The sequence below is a fragment of the Patiria miniata genome, unplaced genomic scaffold, assembly GCF_015706575.1.
Source record: "Patiria miniata isolate m_02_andy unplaced genomic scaffold, ASM1570657v1 HiC_scaffold_30, whole genome shotgun sequence".
Classification (NCBI taxonomy): domain Eukaryota; kingdom Metazoa; phylum Echinodermata; class Asteroidea; order Valvatida; family Asterinidae; genus Patiria; species Patiria miniata.
This window is the reverse complement of record NW_024037070.1, coordinates 7,016,454-7,035,693: the sequence shown is the minus strand read 5'-3', so window position 1 is coordinate 7,035,693 and position 19,240 is coordinate 7,016,454. Positions and strand designations below refer to the sequence as shown.

Sequence of the window (19,240 nt, the reverse complement as noted above, 5' to 3'; positions counted from 1 at the left end):
TATATTTTTTTTTAATGTACAAAGTTCTATGGAGACTGATTTACACAGTGGGCTAGTGGTTCACAGATTCAGTGGTGTGCGTATTTTAGGTTGTGACAGGATACTAGTTGTGTAGGGTTCAGTAGCGCTACTGAAAACACCTACCGACCGAGCAGTACGTGCCTACCACTACCTGCTTACTATTGGAAACGCGGTTGGAAATAAAGTAAGCACTGGGGACGAGGTTGAGGACGTATGGATTTATTGAACAAAGCAAGGTAAGTCCGACTTGGGTCAAGTCTAGCATTTAGCAGAATTTGGCTCTGGCCTTACGGTCACCCTGCTGACATGATCGGCTATCGAAGTTATTTTTAGAGAAAGCAAAATGGCGAATCAAGGGACAGTTTCTCGTAGTAGAAGACACAAATGGTCCATAGATTTTACTTCACGGTAAGTGAAAACACTATTAATATATAATACACAAAAAGTGTTTATCATCCTCCATTTATACGTATAAAACCTTTGATTGTTGAGGTTATAAATCGTTTATTTTATTGTAAAAAGGTGTTGTCCGGAAATTGGGCACAAAACATGAACGTAGCCCAATGATGAATGCGCAGTGGCTATTGTTAGGGCAGCCGTAACGCAATTGTCAACTGCGATCTTGAAGAATACAGGTCAACTCGTACGCGAACCAACTCGTACGCGACCAACTCGTACGCGGGTCATTTCGTACGCGAACCGACTCGTACGCGGACCGACTCGTACGCGGACCGACTCGTACGCGGACCGACTCGTACGCGGACCAACTCGTACGCGTGAGTTTAGACGATTGGTTTAGCGCATATGGACAGATGAAATTAGGTTCGGTACGGTAGGTCGGCATCATTTTACCTTTTCTGAAAGGTTGAGATTTTCAAATTAAATGTAGTTGATTTTTGAATCCGCCAGTGCTACTTACATTCGCGATTTTTTAGAGAAGAATTCTGCGGTTTTTTTTTTTTACAAGTTGGCTTGATTGATTGGGAAGTTGTCTTCGCGATAACCAGTATGATTGGTTCCCGCCGCACCGCGCACTGTATAAAGAATGCATGATTGAATCGCTGTAACCTGTGTATGCCGCGGTACAATTGCTGGTTGGTTAGACAAGTAAAATGACAAGAATACACCGATATTTGCGAGGTCTATTGTATAAAAAGGAGCTACTATAAAAAAAAAAGGAATATAGCATCAGTTGTACGGACAGTGTCCGCAAGTTTTTTGCTTGGGTCAGATAGTTTTTTAGTCCTAATTATTATATATCCAAATAATATTTTGTAAAAAAAGAAAAAATGGGGAGTTGATTTTTATATTTTGTTAAAATCAGAATTTTATATAATTTCACCGGAAATGCGAGGTTTCTTGGGTCAAATGCGATTTTCTTGGGTCAGAAAATTAATTTTTTGCTTGGGTCCGATAATTTTTTAGTCCTAATTATTATGTCTCCAAATTATATTTTGTAAATTAAAACAATGGGGAGGTGAATTTCATTGATTTTTAAAAATTTGAATTTTATTTAATTTCACCGGAAATTCGAGGTTGCCCTGAAAATAATTTTTTTTCTTGGGTCCGAAAATTAATTTTTAGCTTTGGTCCGATAATTGTTAGTCCTAATTATTATGTCTCCAAATTATATTTTGTAAATTAAAACAATGGGGAGGTGAATTTCATTGATTTTTAAAAATTTGAATTTTATTTAATTTCACCGGAAATTCGAGGTTGCCCTGAAAATAATTTTTTTTCTTGGGTCCGAAAATTAATTTTTAGCTTTGGTCCGATAATTTTTAGTCCTAATTATTATGTCTCCAAATTATATTTTGTAAAATAAAACAATGGGGAGGTGAATTTGATTTATTTTTAAAAATTTGAAGGAGAGGAAATGAAAATGGAGAGGGCAAGGAAGGCTGGGGAAGAACAATAATAAAAAAAAAAGGAGAGAACAATTACATTGGGGCGGAATGTGCAGGGTTCGACCTCAACTTCTTTTGTTCACTATAGCCAGCCGGGCTACTGGCCCACGGGCATTTCTACTAGCCCGCATTTTTTTCTTATCTCAGATACAAAATGGCGTATTTTCAAGCGCAATTCTGAGGGAATTTTGTTGGTGTTTTTGATTAACAGATCAGATAATTTAATCCTTTAAAACAGTTGATAATTAGACACAAATTAAAGGGGTTTCCTTTTTGAATTTTATGATTTTTTTTCTTTCTGTTCGTTGATCTTTGCCGTATCCCAATAATTGTTCACTCGCACGCCGGCCTGGTTAAGGAATAGTTTGTCTAGCCCCGGCCGCCTCTGTTTTGACAAGCATTTGGTTAGCGGGCTATACCGCTAATTTCGAACCCTGATGTGTTATGTGTTATACCTCCATGGTTATACCAAGCATTTCAGTTGTAAATAGAAATTGCTAGGCCTACGGATGTCCCCGCGTGTCTGCTTTTTAATTGATCAATGGTTGTGAACCACAATGAAAGTTGAGTGACAGGCAGTTGACAAGTCTGATCGATCTCTTTTGATCTTCTAAACCCGCCGGTTCTTTTAGGACACCGAACCGCGAGAACAAAAAAACACTCCTAAAACGGCCCGCGTACGAGTTGGTTCGCGTACGAGTTGGCTCGCGTACGAGTTGGCTCGCGTACGAGTTGGCTCGCGTACGAGTTGGCACGCGTACGAGTTGGTTCGCGTACGAGTTGTCTTGCGTACGAGTTGACCAATCCGCGTACGAGTTGACTCGCGTACGAGTTGGTTCGCGTACGAGTTGACCTGTTTCCGATCGTTACGCCGTTGCAAAACCAACATTGCGAATCTGTATCAACCAATAGTGTACCATCTGGTTCCCTTATTTGGCGATCATGAAGTGTAGGGCTCCTGTTTTGATCAAATTGATTGACACATGATTGAGTCAGATGCTCTTTATTGCTCAAAAATCACCTTTACAATCCAAAAGCAGACTTTTCTCAATTCTAATGGCACCCGTTTGGCAATTTTTAACAGATTCTTGGAGTAAAAATCACGATTTTCCTGCGCGGTTTGTGCCTTGCGATTCAGCGCACCGTGCATGCTCATGGTACGTCGCGCAGTGATCGCCATCTTTATTTTCGGGTCGCATGTTGTCGCCGCACTGTAATCATTTTAATCGTCATTTTACCCCCAAATTTCCCTCAAAAAATCAAAACCCTGCCCTCTATCTATGACATAGGCCTACCTGTTTATTGAGAATGTCGCCAACTACAATGTAGTTTGGTAGGTCCAATAATTTTGAAGTGGATTTTGTTCCCTTATAGGAACCAGGCCCTACACTACATGATCGCAAATAATTTAGGCAAACAGCCTCAGGATCTTTGGCTGTTGGAACCAGACTGAAACTAGCCCCATAAATGCGGCCAATTTTCTGGATAACCTCCGACTAATATAGCCTAGGCTACAATGAACTCAATTTTTTTTTTTTTTTTTTCACAAAAAGACTTTGCTTCTCATTTATTTACGCTTTGGAAGCACACTCACCTTTCTAGCAATGAAAAACAAATACCTGCTTTCTCAGGCGTCTACTTTTCATGTAATTTGCAGCACATCTTTAGAGGCTTGTTTGTACACGCTTGAGTGTAAGTAACTTCCATTGGAAGTTACGGCAAAGGTTACATACAAACTACAACATGTACAATGCATGCTGAACCTTTTGCTGTCAGTCGGTGTCATATGAAAATCTAGCCCAATAAATGTGGCCAAGTTACTGGACTACCTCTGTAAATATAGGCCACACTTGGATCATGTACTCAAACATGTAGAACTTTGTCAAGTTTTTATTTTCACATTTAGACTTTGTACTTTATTTACGCTTTAGAAGCACACTCACCCTCTTTAAAGTGATGGAAATTTAGTTCTCCCCCCCCCCCCCCTGTTTCAGACGTCTATATTTCTTGTAATTTCCAGGTTTGTTTGCAAACATTAATGTATCTATAATTCAAACACGAAATTACACGAAAAATAGACGTCTGAAAAAGGGGACTAATTTTCTATCGCTTTAAAGAGGCTGAGTGTGCTTCTAAAGCAAACTACATGTACAAATAAAGTCTAGATGTGAAAATATAAACTTGAAAAAGTTCTACATGTTCGGGTACATGATCCAAGTGTGGCCTTTATTTACAGAGGAAGTCCAGTAAATTGGCCACATTTATGGGGCTAATAAAAATCTAGCCCCATAAATGTGGCTGTCATACTGGACTACCTCGGTAAGACCGCCACACACTGCCAATATGCCCTGTGCATGGACGGTCCCCTTGCTAGGGGAGCTGAAAATCAATTTCAAATCGCAATTATTTTGTCACTTTATACTCACACTGTGCCGTCTACAACCGCTTAATAGCAACAAAACGTTAAATTCTGCACCTTCAGAGGTCTAGTTATCTTGTAATTTTGGGTTGAATTCGGTCTGAATTTGGATGACTTTCGGCTGCCATTGTTCATGACAGCGTCATGCTGCAAATCGCGCCCTCACTAGCTTGCATCAAATTTTGGCAAAGTACATCGGTATGGCTGTTGCCTGTTGATTCATTATTGGTCAAAAGTGCATGCATGTGGGCACACTTTTGACCATTTGATCAAAAGTGGGCCCTGTGAGTGTGTGTTTCTAGTGAATCTGCATGGTTTTAACGTTCACTTGTTTTCCAGAATCAAAATGGACAGGCAATGCCAGCCTATTCCAGATTTACCCGCTCCTGTTGGTTACTCTGAGAGGGCTCTGGCCGACGTGACTGTGCATGACACAGAATCCAGTTTGGCTGTCAAGGTAAAAACATTTTTAACTATTTTGCCGGTCTCAGCATTGGGTCAATGTAGTATGCGATATTTTGTGACATATATAGTGTATTAACCCTAACCACCCCAACCCTTTAAAATCCAACTGTACATTTTGTTTGATTCTGTTGGAGTGAGAACTGCACTAGTAAACTGATTAGGCCAAAAAAAAAAAATAGTTCTGCTTCCGATTACATGGCATTTGAAAATAGGGTAGGTAGGTAGGGAATTTTTTTTTTTGGCCAATTTTCTTTGTGCGCGACCATGTGGAGGCGTCTGTGAGTTGTCAAGGGTGAAAGGTAGAAATTGATGGTTTTCAGGTTTTTTCCCTCATTTTTCCCATTAAAAAATTAGGGTAGGAGCTGTCAGAATAGGGTAGGTAGGGAAACCGGAAGCAGAACTATTTTCTTTTTTGGCCTTGAGGCTTAGGCTTACCATGGGGTCAGGCATACCACCATAATTTCGAATTATTGGCTGCTTGACAATTATTCCGTTCTCGAGGGGAAAGCTGGTTCCCGCCCCATGATCAGTATCTATAATGTATGCACCGGTAGTCAGTCTGCTCGCAAAGCACATCTGCTTGTCCCCCAAAACAAAAACCTTTGGAAAGATTTCCATATACGAAGTTCACTAATTTTCCTCTGTATTGACTAACAAGGCCCCAGATAGCAATTTCATGTCATCAAAGTCAATTTGAGCAGTGAGAAAATACAAGCATTTTCTTAGAAAACACTTAGAATTTTTCAGTCCAATCTCATAGGGTTTGTACACAGGGTGTTGAGTGAACTTCGTATATGGAAATCTTTCCAAACCTTTTTTTTTACAGAGAGTTGCAGACGTCCAAAAATGAAGAAAGGTTTTTTTTTTCAGTTGGAATAAAATGTAGATGAAATTTATTAACCTTTTACCTTCCAAAATCCTCTTTGCAAAATGGGGAATTTTGCAGGCTTGAGGCTATATGGCAAAAATGTGTGGCTGATTTTGGAAGAAAATTAGATTATAATTGAAATCCTAGATTATACTTGAAATCCTCTGCACTGCTCCAGGATGCCACTGGCTCTGCCTCAACATATGGGCAGTGATTGCTGGAGGATTTTGCAGGATTGAGGTTGCATACTAGCAAACATGTCAGGGGGAGTTAGGGTTAAAGTGTTGTTGCGTTATACGGATTTGGTGTATTTTCCCCCTGCAGAAATATTGGGATGTAGCTCTTGGACCCCTGAAGCAGTTACCCATGAACTTGTTCATCATGTACATGTCTGGTAACTCCATCTCCATATTCCCGATCATGATGGTAGGAATGATGGTCTGGCGCCCCATACAAGCCCTCCTTGCAGTCAAAACCAGTGAGTAGGCTTTGAATACGGTGTGCGTTTACAGGTAGTACGGAACCAGGTACCAGACTGAAGGAAAAAACCACGGGTACAAGGGTACCCGTGAAGAAACCCAACTTGAAATTCAAATCTCGGAAGTTGCTGTTTAGATTGTTCATAAAGGTCTGCACGATTATAGTGCCACTTCGGTGAGCCAACCACCCAATACAGCGAGATATACAAGCGTGAACCGTGAGCTTTACAGCTTTACAGTGTAAATTGCAACTTCCATAAGCGTCATAAATGTGAAGCCCATGTACATTGTAGCCTGGTATTCCTTTTTGAAATCCTCTACAAATAACATTCAAAACCTTTCTTTTTTATTGTCTGAGAAATTACTTAGTGATTTGTAAAGTTGGTTGCGGGTACCCGATTCCATAATCTGGAACCGGTTCCTGACATTTCCGGCCGGGTACCGGTTCCGATGCACAGCCCTGCATGTAGTTTCGAAACTCACAATAGACATTGATTTAAGTATGTTTTATATGTTGACTAAGTGAGTGTCCTCTATTGCCCTAACAGTTTTTCTCTAGGCACTCTGCCAAATGCAACAAAATGCAACTTGGCTGAAATGAGAACCCTGATAAATGCAACATATTGCAATGTTCAGTGGATTCTGTTGCATTGTGCAGTGAACACATCGCACACCAGCCTTGGCACCAAGCAGGACCCTGCTAAATGCAACCAAGTGCAAAAGTGGGTTATGTTGTATTGGCTTGGACCTATTGCAATAGTGGATTATGTTGCATTGTGCAGTGAACCCAGTGCATACCAGCCTTGGCACCAAGCAGTGACCCTGCTAAATGCAACCAAGTGCAAAAGTGGATTATGTTGTATTGGCTTGGACCTATTGCAACAGTGGATTCTGTTGCAGTGAACCCAGTGTATACCAGCCTTTGCACCAAGCAGTGACCCTGCTAAATGCAACCAAATGCAAAAGTGGATTATGTTGTATTGCCTTAGTCCTTTGAGCAGTTACCCTGCTAAATGCAACAAGATGCAACAAAGGGGACTTGAGTTGGCTTCTAAATGCAAGAGAATGCAACAACTCTTTACCTTTGTTGCTTTCTGTTGCATGTAGCATGGTTATGGCTAATACACTGCTAATCCTAATCTTTTTGTTGATTTGATTTCATTCCAGCCTTTAAGATGTTAGATCCCAGCCCCCAGTCACTAATCCAGAAGATAGTCTACTTCATGTCTAACCTATTGGGCATCGCATTAGCACTGTACAAGTGTTCTTCCATGGGTTTACTACCGACGCATTCATCAGATTGGCTGTCATTTCTGGAACCACAAGAGGTGAGAATGAAAGATTGCCATAAAAAGTTAATGTATTAAGGCCCCCCCCCCCCCAAAAAGTCTCTGGTTTCTGGTATGCGCGCGCGTCGCCGTAGCCATGCGCGTCGGCAAAATGAAAAAGTTTTTTTTCAATGAAAGATGATGTCTGAAAACCAAACTCACTGGTCTGACTGGAATCCTACTGCTGCACAATTTTAACGTGTTTTTAGATTGGGTTATGGTCAAGAATAAGCTTTATGTGGCCTCTCTGGACTCCCATATAATTTGCACTAAGTTTAGTCGGGCACCATTTGCAGTCATCAGCCGACATTTGAAGCAAAAAAATCAGGTAAAACAAAAAAAAAAGCTGCGCCGCCACACCACTTTTTGGGCAAGCTCCATACCAGAAACCGGAGCGAAAGCATTCTTTTAGAAATCGCCAGATTATCATACTAGTGCTCTGCCAAGTGAGCTATGCAGCCCTTTGTCGGCGGTTTCAAAATTTGTCAATATTTACAGGTTTATGGCCTCTGACCTTGAACAACGACACATTGGGAACTCATCAACTAACACCGCGTTCCCACTTGAATTGGAAAAAGGTGGATCAAGATCCGGCATTTTGGTGTGATCGTTATCTTACCGCAACGAAACCGCAAGTCGCGTTCCCACTTATGCTTGATCCACCTTTTCGTACGGAAATGTTGGGTCCGAAAGGTCACTGAGTTCGGAATTACGCGCGCTCTGTGGGAGTCTATTGTTGCATGGTTGCATGCTAGGCCAGGATGGGTCAGTTTTCAAACAGCACTATCATAATTCACAGACAAAAATTACGCGAATTCACCAACATAAATCACGGATCCGTAGAGGATCCGTGCGTGCATAAATTAACAGGTGAAATCCAACAGAGCCGCTCATTGTGTGACATCACGGCAGAAACCAATGCATCGATAAGGGATTCCCTGGTTCTGAAGCTTCTCATTGGTTAGAAACGGTCACATGATGTACTACGACATCATTTTCCATAATCAATACTTCAGATTTGTCACCTCCGTACGTACCGCGTTATCGGCACTATTCTCATCGCATACTCGTAAGCTTTTCCATGATTCTGTGCCAAAGTGAAGTCTTTTGGTGAGTGCGGACTTAGAGTCATTTATGGATGGAAAAATAAGTAAAATTTCAGGAATGAAAAAGGTTTAGTAATGGACGAACACGCAACAAAAATAAGGCCTATAGTGTAGTTTTAGGATACGTGCGATTTTGCATGCGCGGTGCTAGCCCGTAGTTCAGCGGTTGTTTATTTTGCATGTTGTATACGCTGGAAATGTTCACATGAGCTACACGCCTGAAAACGTGTTTCTTCGTTCATGAGACCGCAACATTTTCGCGCCACTCGTGCACCGGGCGGATGTTAACAGGTCAAATTGCCGGATCAGATCCACCTTTTGCATTCCCATCTGATCGTGATCCGGCAATTGCCGGATCTGATCCACCAATTGGGGGATCTGTATCCTGGTCCAGAGGTGGATCAGAAAAGGTGGATCTGATCCTGATCCACCTTATAACGGTTAGCGTTCCCACTACACACAATTGCCGGATCTGATCCACCAATTGGGGGATCTGATCCGGCAATTTGGCAAAAGGTGGATCAGATCCACCAATTGGTGGATCAAGTGGGAACGGGGTCATAGAGCTCAATAGCTCAGTGTGTAGAAGGCTCTAATCCTTCTCTAGTCAATTTTGCTGTTCAACTTTGAAGTTTTTATGTTTGTACTCACCTAGTCATGTACTTATTTGATTATTTGTAACAGAAGCATTCTTGTTAATCAGGTATCTTGCTTTTTTTCTGACATTGGTGAATAGATATGGTCGTAACTCCTTGTTGCGTATAGATTTTTGTGTGAAATTGATCAGGATTTTCTTTTAGACAAACATTTCCATCCTTATCTTATGTGTGGTTCAGCTAAGAGAGAAGAAGTTAACTACCAAAAGTCAACTTTATGCCAGAAACGAATTATGTTTTTCCCATGTATATTAAACAAATATTTGAATATGTTGTAAAGGCGACAATTGTGTTGCCAAAAGCCTTACTCTGAAAGAATTTCTTCAAATTCTAGTGTTAAAATAATGGTATTTTTTTCTCTCTTGTTTCACAGAGAATGGAATACTCTGGAGGTGGCATCATTCTCTGATTAATGCAGGCATCCCGATGTCCAAAAGTGTATGAATGTATTTAATGAACATGATTTGTGTCATTCAGTAAGAATATAAAATTACTACCTGGAAATTCATATTTTATTCTGTTTTATTTTAAGTACAGTCGACTCTCGTTGATACAAACTGGGCCAGTTTGTTATATAAGAATTTTGTATAAAGTGGAATGCCGATACCATTTAGTGTGCACATTAATGCACGGTCGGGACCGAGGCTTTATGTTTGCCATAAACAGAATTTGTATAAACAGATTTTTTAACAAGAGTCGACTGTTTGTCAATATTTGTCAACTACAAACTGATCTGTTGTACATCGGCTGGTCATAATTTGGTGTTTGAAAACTTATGATACTATGATTAAGTACTTTTAGCTTGAGTTTTTAATGAGACAAAATGGCTCAAAAGATGTGATGGTCTGCATCAGTCATGTGAATTTGCCAGTTAATAACTGCTGTGTGAAATCACTACTTGCCGTTCCCTCTTATTTGATTGCATAGTCACATAGTGTGAATGTTCACCATATTGTACATGAGCTAGTTAAGGTTTGCGGTAACACCATGTAGAAATCTCTTTTGGGAAGATGTGTGGTTCCGAAAACAATCGGTGGCTTGTCTTTCCAGAACCACATCTTCTCAAAAGAGATTTCTACATGGTGTTACTGCAAACCTTCACTACATGTAGCTCATACCACCACCATGCAAAGTTTCAAATCTTACATATTGTACATACAATTTTGCTGTGTTTATACATGTAGTAATCCGCATTCTTGTATTTATCAGTCCCTGTTCATTCTGCATGAACATACCCAAATTAATTTTCAAATTAAAAACCTGTTGCTCTGGTTGAGGACGGCCAGTCTAATAAACCACATGTATCAATCAGTTAGTTTCAAAAAGATGTTTGATTTCTTCCATGAACAAAATTTGAAGATATCCGGAACTAGGAAAAATCCGGAAAGTAGGAAAACGACTGTCATGACTGTACGGCGTTCCATCCTACCACATGTAGCAACTTTTTCCTGCTAAATCTGACATTTTTGGACAGATTATCCATTTAAATGGTGGCAGATGTCACTATAGGGAAAAATTAGTGATGTCCAGATATGGGAGTCTTTCCAGTACGCCAAAAAGAAGTTGAATTTTGAAAATAGTCCAGACTTACCTGATGTACACTACAGTGTAGCGCTAGCGCGCGGCTGCCGCACAATGTTGATATCGGGATAACCAAACAACAGGTGGCGCTCTTCACAATTAACGGTGTCAAATACAATCTCGTTTACGTAGTGTTGAGCGGTACGCACTGACAGGTACATAATAATGGAAAGAAAGTTACAAATAAAGTTAACCTGGGGACGAGGTTGCGGAAAAGTTTCGAAGTCCGAATTTTCCCATCATGCACTGCGAAATCCCAATTCCTATCTCGATAGGATTTTGGAAGTGGGAATCGTTATTCGTTTTCCGTTTTGCTTTCGAAATAGGAAGTGGGAATCGATATTCGTTTTCCGTTTAACTGACGAATAGGGAAATGGGAATCGGAAGTCGGTTATTCGTTTTCCGTTTAACTGTCGAATACGGAAATGGGAATCGTTATTCGTTATCCGTTTTGCTGTCGAGATCGAGATGGGATTTTGGATTCGATGTCCGTTATCCATTTTGCGCGGGAAATTGGAAATAGGTTAGTTATCCGTTTTTCTTTTTGCTTAGGAATTGGGAAATGGTTTCGTTATCCATTTTTTCTTTTTGCTTAGGAATTGGGAAATGGTTTCGTTATCCATTTTTCTTTTTGCTTAGGAATTGGGGAAATGGGTTCGTTATCCGTTTTTCTTTTAATAGCTTAGCTAATGAGAATTAAAGGGTTTTAAGATTGTACCGTTAATTGTGAAGAGCGCCGCCTGTTGTTTGATGATATCACCATATTGTTGTCGGATCGCGGAGTATCGCAAAGGGTGACCGTATTAGCCGATTTTCGGCTAATTTTGACAGAATGTTTGTTAAAAACGAGTTTGACAGAAAATTTGACAGAATCGATTTTTTGGCAGATTTCTGGCAGAATTCTTCAAAAATGGTCAGGCCTATTTGACAGACAAACAGCAAATTTGAACAAAAAAGTGCACATTTGTTTGAAAAACTTCAATCCTTTCAAACAAACCCTTGCATAATGGGACAGGTTGGCTAGTCTAGTTGCTGAGGTTCACTGGGAAACGGACTTCGTCGTTGCCGGATCCGCATTTTGATGGATTTTTTTACCAATAATTTCACATTATCTTTATTTACAAGATTGTTTATTGTGTAATTTGAATCTTAATCAAGGAAATACTACCAATCTGCATGTGATTTTAAGTATTTATAGTGTAGCCTATTTCGAGTAATTCTGGGAAATTTGGCAGATTTTTGATAGATCTGACAGATTTTTGATGCGCATTTAGCAGAATTTGGCTCTGACCTTACGGTCACCCTGATCATATCAGCGGCCAACACTGTTGTGTGTGCGAACATGGTTGAGTTTTTAAGTCCAAAGAGTAAGACAATCTTTGAAAGTTCAGCTTTCATTCACAAGAATTCAAGACACACTTCTTGTGTTTCGGATCACTATTTTAATCATGCGGTAAGTATTTCTGCAGCAGGGTTTTAGGACCATGTTTTGTACCATAACTAGGCCTACCATTTACCATGTTTACCAATTAGCCTAGACCCGTGAACGTGGTTTACAACGTCCACGTTCACGGGTCTACAATTAGCCTAGACAACTTTTTGACAACGAAGTGGCTATCGTTACGGCAGCCGTTGTTTAGCGCCCTCTACGATACTTTTTTGATACGCACGCAGGTATATTTGTTTCCCCACGTTTTAGCGAGCAGTGCGACAGCTCAGTCAATAGAGGGTAGGATTTTGCACCGCGAGGTTGCGGGTTCGCATCTCAGTTTTGCACTCGAATTTTTTTTCCTTTTCTAACCTGAGGCTTTGGAGGAGTTTTTTTAAAAGGGAAATAAAGTCCAAATTTCATAACGTTCAAATTCAATTTTTTCATTCTAATTTTATATTTTCTTCTCATGTTTTTATAAAAGTTGCAGTACTACTGTAACGATAGAAAATGGGAAATGCGTTACGGCTGCCGTAACGATAGCCACTGCGTGTCATGTACGTGTACGGATATGACAAACACAGGCGATCGTGAAGTGTAGGGCCCCTGTTTTGTTTTGATCAAATTAGAGTCCAAATTAGAGTCAATTTTGAACAGTTTCTTGGGGTATCAAGCTTTTTCGGCGGCCATCTTGACAAATAGCCCCGCCGGGCGGCCATTTGGGAGGGGAAAAAGGGCCTCCTTCCTTTTTTTCAAAAACGCAGGATGCTAAAGATCGTTTTTTTTACTTGGCATAATCGACCAAGCATTGCCATTCTTTTGCACACGAATGTGTTTGTACACAAACCAATTACCACTCTGGCCAGCGAACATAACTTGATCGGCTGTCAGTAGTGCCTCCTTTTTCTCTGCAATTTTTTTATTTTATTTTTTGTTAAGTGACATCGCCAAAAAGGCAGCCACTGCATACACCACCCACAAAACTCAACAAAAGTAATGTAGTGCCCCCCCCCCTTGCTTTTCATATTAAATATGGGGTCTAAAATTTTTGGACCCATTTTTGGGGGGGAACTAAAACAATTTTATGACCACCCCTCCCCCAAAAAACCAAAATTGTGTTCTGGATCTGGCCTTGTACCAATCAATAGGTGGAGGTATTTCTACCCTGCTGTGACTCACTACCAGATGCTGTTCAAGTATCCAGCCCACAGCGTCAGGAATACTACGCCGTTAAAAGACTCCCTCTTGCAGAGCTCACCAATGCTGAATTTGTCAGCAGATTTGTGAAAGCAGGTAAGGTTCATTTCTCGATTTGCTTTTCTCTACTATAAACTCCTTCAGCTCGGGTAATTATCAGCATCCAGACTCCAACCGGTCATAAACGTGGTGTTGAATACCTACCAAGTACATATTTATTCCTTATTCAAGATACTTCCTACGATAATTTTGATTCTATGATAATATTAGTTATCCCGCGAGCACGAGTGGAACACGGAATAATGTAGTGCATCTGTGTCCCACATACCACGAGGCCAAAGTGGGGCACAGACGCACTACATTTTCCGTGTTCCACGAGCGCGAGCGTGATAACGAATTTATCCTCAAGCAAACTTGACGCGCATTATAGATGAAACGCACGCTGTACACAAAGTATTTATCCTATAGTATTACATGTGCGTGGTTGTACGGAATGGCGCACGCATCTTGGAATATCGCAAAATGCAGAGTGCGGTATGGACCGTGGCCGTGCTACATGGTTATATGTAGCACGGCTTGTTGCCATGGATCGACCAATCAGGATCGAGGATTTAAGTTTTCTTGAAGATAATTTGGTATTTCTGCATATCTCAGTTTTCTCTTTGAATTGGAACCCAAGGACACGCTTGTATCCAACTTCTTTTTTCAAACTTTGTTATTGTGTCAGTATTATTTGTGTTTTGCAGGTAGACTCTACGTTCTTTCCATCGGTCAACACATTGATACACACAATGTGGCTGCTATCTTGCCAACAGGTAAGTGTGTACAATCATGTCATAGTTCTAACTGCAATTTTTCGCTAAAAATCCTACATTGCTTTAAATTTGGTCAACTTTTATCATTTAGAATCAGAATAACAATTTAGTTGCCGGAGCATAGACCCAACTGTATTGATGTTAACACTAACCCTTCTCAATCCTCCAAAATCCTCCAGGGGCCAATTTCACTGCGCTGCTTAACAGTTAGCAGAAAGGTTGTGTTTAACGTAGCAGAAAAATTTGCTAACCTTAAGCACTATTTCACGGCATGGATGTACTAATGGTCGCGCGTGCATGGAGATTTCTATTGTTACATCACTAAGTAAAGCAAATTTTTCCTCTGGAAGTAAGCATGCCATTTGCTGTGCTTATGCATATGGTCTCCATGAAATAGACGGAGGCACTGTTAGCAGAAAATCGTGTGCTTAGCAGCACCGTGAAATTGGGGCCAGGTGGTTTTGGAGCATTGTGGCTGAATGAAAAAAAGGTGTCAGTTGATGTTAGACACCGATGCGTTCAACCATGTTCAACCATGCACCATTGAGCCCTGCGTTTTGCTCGATATCATCCACACTGCTTCTGAATGTCATCGGCACTGCCTCAACCCATTAACAGTGATTGTTGAAGAAGTTTGTAAGATTGAGGCGATGGTCACCCTCCACTGAACAAAAAGATTGAGGCTTTAATCCAGTTTTTTTCATGGTGAGAATTAGAGGCTTTTGCAGGATTGAGGATTTCCTAGCCAAAAAGGCCTTGTGCACTAAGTAAATTAGTATTTCGCAAACTTAATATGGAAAATAGTAGTGGGAAATCGAGACGTGTATCCCACGACTAGTGATCTGTACGAGACGCACAGCACTATTATGCAAACCTCTGGATTCATTTTGATGATTTGACATTGCTAGTTACTTGTCTGTGTGATGATTGTTTTTGCAGGTAGACTTATACTTTCTGTCAACAAAGACACCTACCAGGAATTGGGCTTGGAAGGGAAACCCTCACAGTTTGAAAAACCAAGGAAGGTGACAAAATACTGTACGTTGAAATGGTCGATACTTGTATTACAGTAGAACTTCACTTTAAATAAAGAACAGGATGGATATGATTGGTTATCACAGAAGCCATTGCTTACTTGTACAGTACATGAAATGAGCCAAAAAGGATTTTTGTGTACAATGTATACTGTCACAAGCCAATATGGCCCGTCAGGCTGGTGTTTATCTCCGGTTTCCTTGGCATGAAACGACAGAGACAATTTGTATTCCTCCTGGATGGGATGCCAGTCCATCGCAGGTTACTCCCCAGCTAATGCCGGTACCCATTTATAATCCTGGGTGGAAAGAGGCAAGTGGGGGTGAAGTGGCTTGCCCAAGGACACACATATGGCTAGAAGTTGAAGTCGAGATTTTTTTTGCAGCAGCAGCAGCTTGAGATCAATGCAGTCTGGTCTCTATTCTCACAGGTACCAACGTGTTATTGCTGTAGAGTATCTTGCCCAAGAACACAAGCGCTGTGCACTCTCTCAGGGTTTGAACCTATGTACCATCACACACGAGTTAAACACCATAACCAGTGGACCATTGCAACACAGAACGGTTGAGATATCTTAACTGTTTTTACTTTCCATCACAAATGCTTCATTTTTGCCTCTTTTTCCAGCTGTTGAAGTGAACCTTGTTGCAGAAAGCTTTTGCAAGGGCAAGAAGAACTATGAGAGGGTGCAGTGGTGTTTCAAGGATAGACTGGATCTGACCTTTGACTTCTTGTTGGCATGGCAACCCAACGGTAAGCTTCTCAGAGGTGATGTTAGCGACGGTTGATGTTTTTGCATATTCATGTTACAGCCAACACCAAGCAAAGACAGACCCTGCAAATAAAAAACCTACATTTTGCTGGGTTTTTTTTCTTCAGATCCAAGCCAGTCTCTTGATGACCTCGGTTCATTTTGGAGCAGCAAGTATGAATGCCTGAGAGTTGAGCAAAGGCAGCACAGCTTTCAGATGAGGAACCAGTCTATTCCAGTGATTGACAGCTCACTCCTCCTCCATCGTCAGCACAAATCAAATCAAGACGCTTCCCGGATGAACGGGAGCAGTCAGGGCTGTGAAGAGACTCAAGTGAGGTCATGTGATGCGGCAGAGGTCTACGAATGGTTGGGAGCTGTGGCCTGTCAGTGCGACTGGTGAGCATCCTAAAATAGGCCTACGAAAATGTAACATGAGTAACCGATTTTGTGCGTCTTGTTTATCATACATAACACATTTTTTGTGGATGTCATCATTGGTGCTTAGGTAGGTCTAGGTCTACTCTACCTACCATGGGGATAACCGTTATTAAACCTTTTCAGTAAGGTAATTACAGCCCAAGGAAACTCAAAAGTACATCAAAAATGTAACGTGAGTAACCGTGGAATTGCCCATTACCTTGACGATCATTTGAATTACTTTGTATAGCTCGGGAGCCTCGGACAGCTTTGTCAACACATATCGCTGCCCTGAGCCTTCCCAGCAAGTATCTAGCTCTGTCTGTCATCGATGGACTGGCTTGATAACATCCGAGAGAATTCTTCACATGCTGGATGCTCTCAGGTAAACATCTGCTACCTTGTTTTGTTTCTAGTTGCAACATTAACAAAAAAAGGGCACTTGTCAACAAATATTGGGGAGGAAATAATATGCTCCCCCCCCCCCACCTGCAAGCAACGCCACTGGTCAAGCTACGACTCTGCAAACCACACATTTCCCACTTATGATCACCAGTCTGTGCTTACAGCACTAGCAACAAAAGCAAACATGTGCTAACCCTATAAGCACAGAATTCTTAGATATATAGGATGTATACTTGCCCAGGAAATATGTGTGCTAACCGTAAGCACAATTTTCTGCTACAGCAAACAGGGATTTTTAGCCAACATTTAAAGATATAGTCCATCATTTGTAATTTGTGCATTTTGTTCGTTTGAAGCAACAAACTTGCTCAAAATTTAAAGAAGGGTGCTGAACAAATAACCTGATGAAGTTTCAGCTCAGCTTCAGCTGTATATTCCGAGAAAAACAGCATCTAGGATCTCAATTTCAAATCAAAAGTTGCTGAATCATGTTTTGAATTGGGCCTGAATTCAGCGTCCGAGACACGTTCGCACTGGGCCGATTGCAGCTACGCGATGTTGCACACTGATGAATTATAGCAACCGCGCGCGTTTGTGCGTCATGCTAATGCTTGCGCGCGCTTCACCGAATAACAAAACAAGCTACTAATTTGAATTTCCTTAAGGAGCACCATTGGAAAGGCCTTCTTTTGTTGATTACTTCAAAATGACAGCTTGCAAGAAAGAATAATTTCTCTTTAGTCCCCTTACTGTCTTTCAACCAAGTATAATGTTCAAAAATAATTACGCCAGTTGCTTTTTGGATAGCTGCAAATGATGGACTCTGGCTTTAATGTAAGCGGAGCCATGAAATTGGGCCCAAATCACAAGTCAGAGCAGTTCAGTCTTTGTGGTGTGCCAAATGAAACTCGGTTGTTGTCTTGGTTTCACTTTTCTTTCCATTCCTTGCTCTCTGTTTCCAAATTCTAGGTCGAAGGTCGAATGCAGCAGAATGCCGTGGGCAGCGCTGACTGTTCACGGATTTACTGACTCCCCTGTCTCGTGGGGAAGCAGAGAGCACGGCTTCAGCAAGTACGGTAACAATCTCTACACGTTTGTCATCTTTCCCAAGGAACAAAGGTACTGGTTGATAATGGGCATTGGAGATCACGATGTATGCCCCTGACGATTATGTTCAGGAGTGTAATAAATTGACATTAATTTTTATACTGGAACAAAGTTTGTATAAATTTTCATTCCTCTGAAATGTATGAAAAGTGTCAGATATCTCTGTTTGGTTTAAATTTTGTAAAGTTCAAATTTCCAATTTGTATGTTTTGTTTCAAAGAAAATACAACTACATTGTACTTTAGTCCAATTTTTGGCATCTGCAACCCCCTGAAAAAGGAATTTTTTTTTTGTGCACAAATAACCCGCCCTGTGAGAACCAATTTATTGTCTGGCAGCCAATTGGAAAGAAATAATTCAATAACTAAATGGTGGTAATAATAAAAAATAATAAAAACCATTCTTATATAGCGCATATCACCATGAGGTCCCTATGCGCTCTCATGAAATCAACAATTATACAAATTGAACAGATATGTTTTGACCCGGGTTTTGAATTGTTCTGATGTTTCGGCCTGTTTGACAATATCTGGTAAGTTGTTCCATAGCTGAACTGCAGCTGATTGGAAGGAGCGGGAAGAGTTTTTTGTTTTGATGTCTCACTCAAAGTATATAACTTTCATATTGCTAGGAAAAACACAATTGAAAAAAAAAATTAATTTTTGAGGTGAAACTTGCAAATAGCATGGAAAATGTATCTTTAATTACCCACTCTTCAGTTAAGGAGTTTTCTGTTCAAATTGTGAAACCCCTGATTGTTCATGTTCGTTGAATACCCCTTTAAATTTCCTCTGTGTGTAGAGCCCCACAGCTTTGAATGCTAACTTTCATGAAAAGAAGATGTGTTTCTGAATTTGAAATCTAGACTGTTTTGTTTTTCACTTGATGTTCACTATGGAAGCTACTGGCCATGTTAACCCTAACTCCCTAGGCCTTTTTGCTGGGATGTAGCCTCAATCCTGCAAAATCCTCCAATTGGCCTCATGGGAAAATAGCATATAGCCTCAATCCTGCAAATTCCTTCATTTTTTCTTGAAAATGGTCCATGGAGGGGTGACCACTGCCTGAATTCTGCAAAATCCTGTGGCAGTGACTGTCAATATGTTGAGGCTCGGCCAATGGCATCCTGGAGCAGTACGAAGGATTTCAAGCATAATCCAGGCCTATATTTATGCATGGCTGAGCAAAAACAGCACAAGGTCTGGCCCAAGACCTTGACAAAGTGCATCCCACGAAATCAGTAACACACTT

The 19,240-nt window shown here is 40.8% G+C and overlaps 2 protein-coding genes across 3 annotated transcripts; both read left to right on the top strand.

The window, feature by feature from the left end:
- The first annotated feature begins 170 nt into the window (after positions 1 to 170).
- On the top strand, positions 171 to 10,560 carry LOC119739377 (ER membrane protein complex subunit 4-like). Of its 2 annotated transcripts, none has more exons than XM_038214304.1 (5): positions 171 to 257; positions 4,687 to 4,804; positions 6,005 to 6,158; positions 7,327 to 7,487; positions 9,623 to 10,560. In XM_038214304.1, exons 1-5 carry the CDS (start codon positions 235 to 237, stop codon positions 9,656 to 9,658), a joined length of 492 nt encoding a protein of 163 aa, XP_038070232.1. In that variant the 5' UTR covers positions 171 to 234; the 3' UTR covers positions 9,659 to 10,560. The 2 variants fall into 2 exon arrangements, with proteins under 2 accessions (XP_038070232.1, XP_038070231.1); XM_038214303.1 differs by lacking the exon at positions 171 to 257 and adding an exon at positions 321 to 429.
- A 1,548-nt stretch (positions 10,561 to 12,108) lies between these two features.
- LOC119739451 (ribonuclease P protein subunit p40-like) lies at positions 12,109 to 18,962 on the top strand. Its single transcript, XM_038214411.1, has 8 exons — positions 12,109 to 12,283; positions 13,408 to 13,552; positions 14,203 to 14,271; positions 15,211 to 15,309; positions 15,934 to 16,059; positions 16,186 to 16,456; positions 16,728 to 16,862; positions 17,852 to 18,962. The coding sequence occupies exons 1-8, from the start codon at positions 12,173 to 12,175 to the stop codon at positions 18,045 to 18,047; spliced, it is 1,152 nt and encodes a 383-aa protein (XP_038070339.1). The 5' UTR covers positions 12,109 to 12,172; the 3' UTR covers positions 18,048 to 18,962.
- The last annotated feature ends 278 nt before the right edge of the window (positions 18,963 to 19,240 follow it).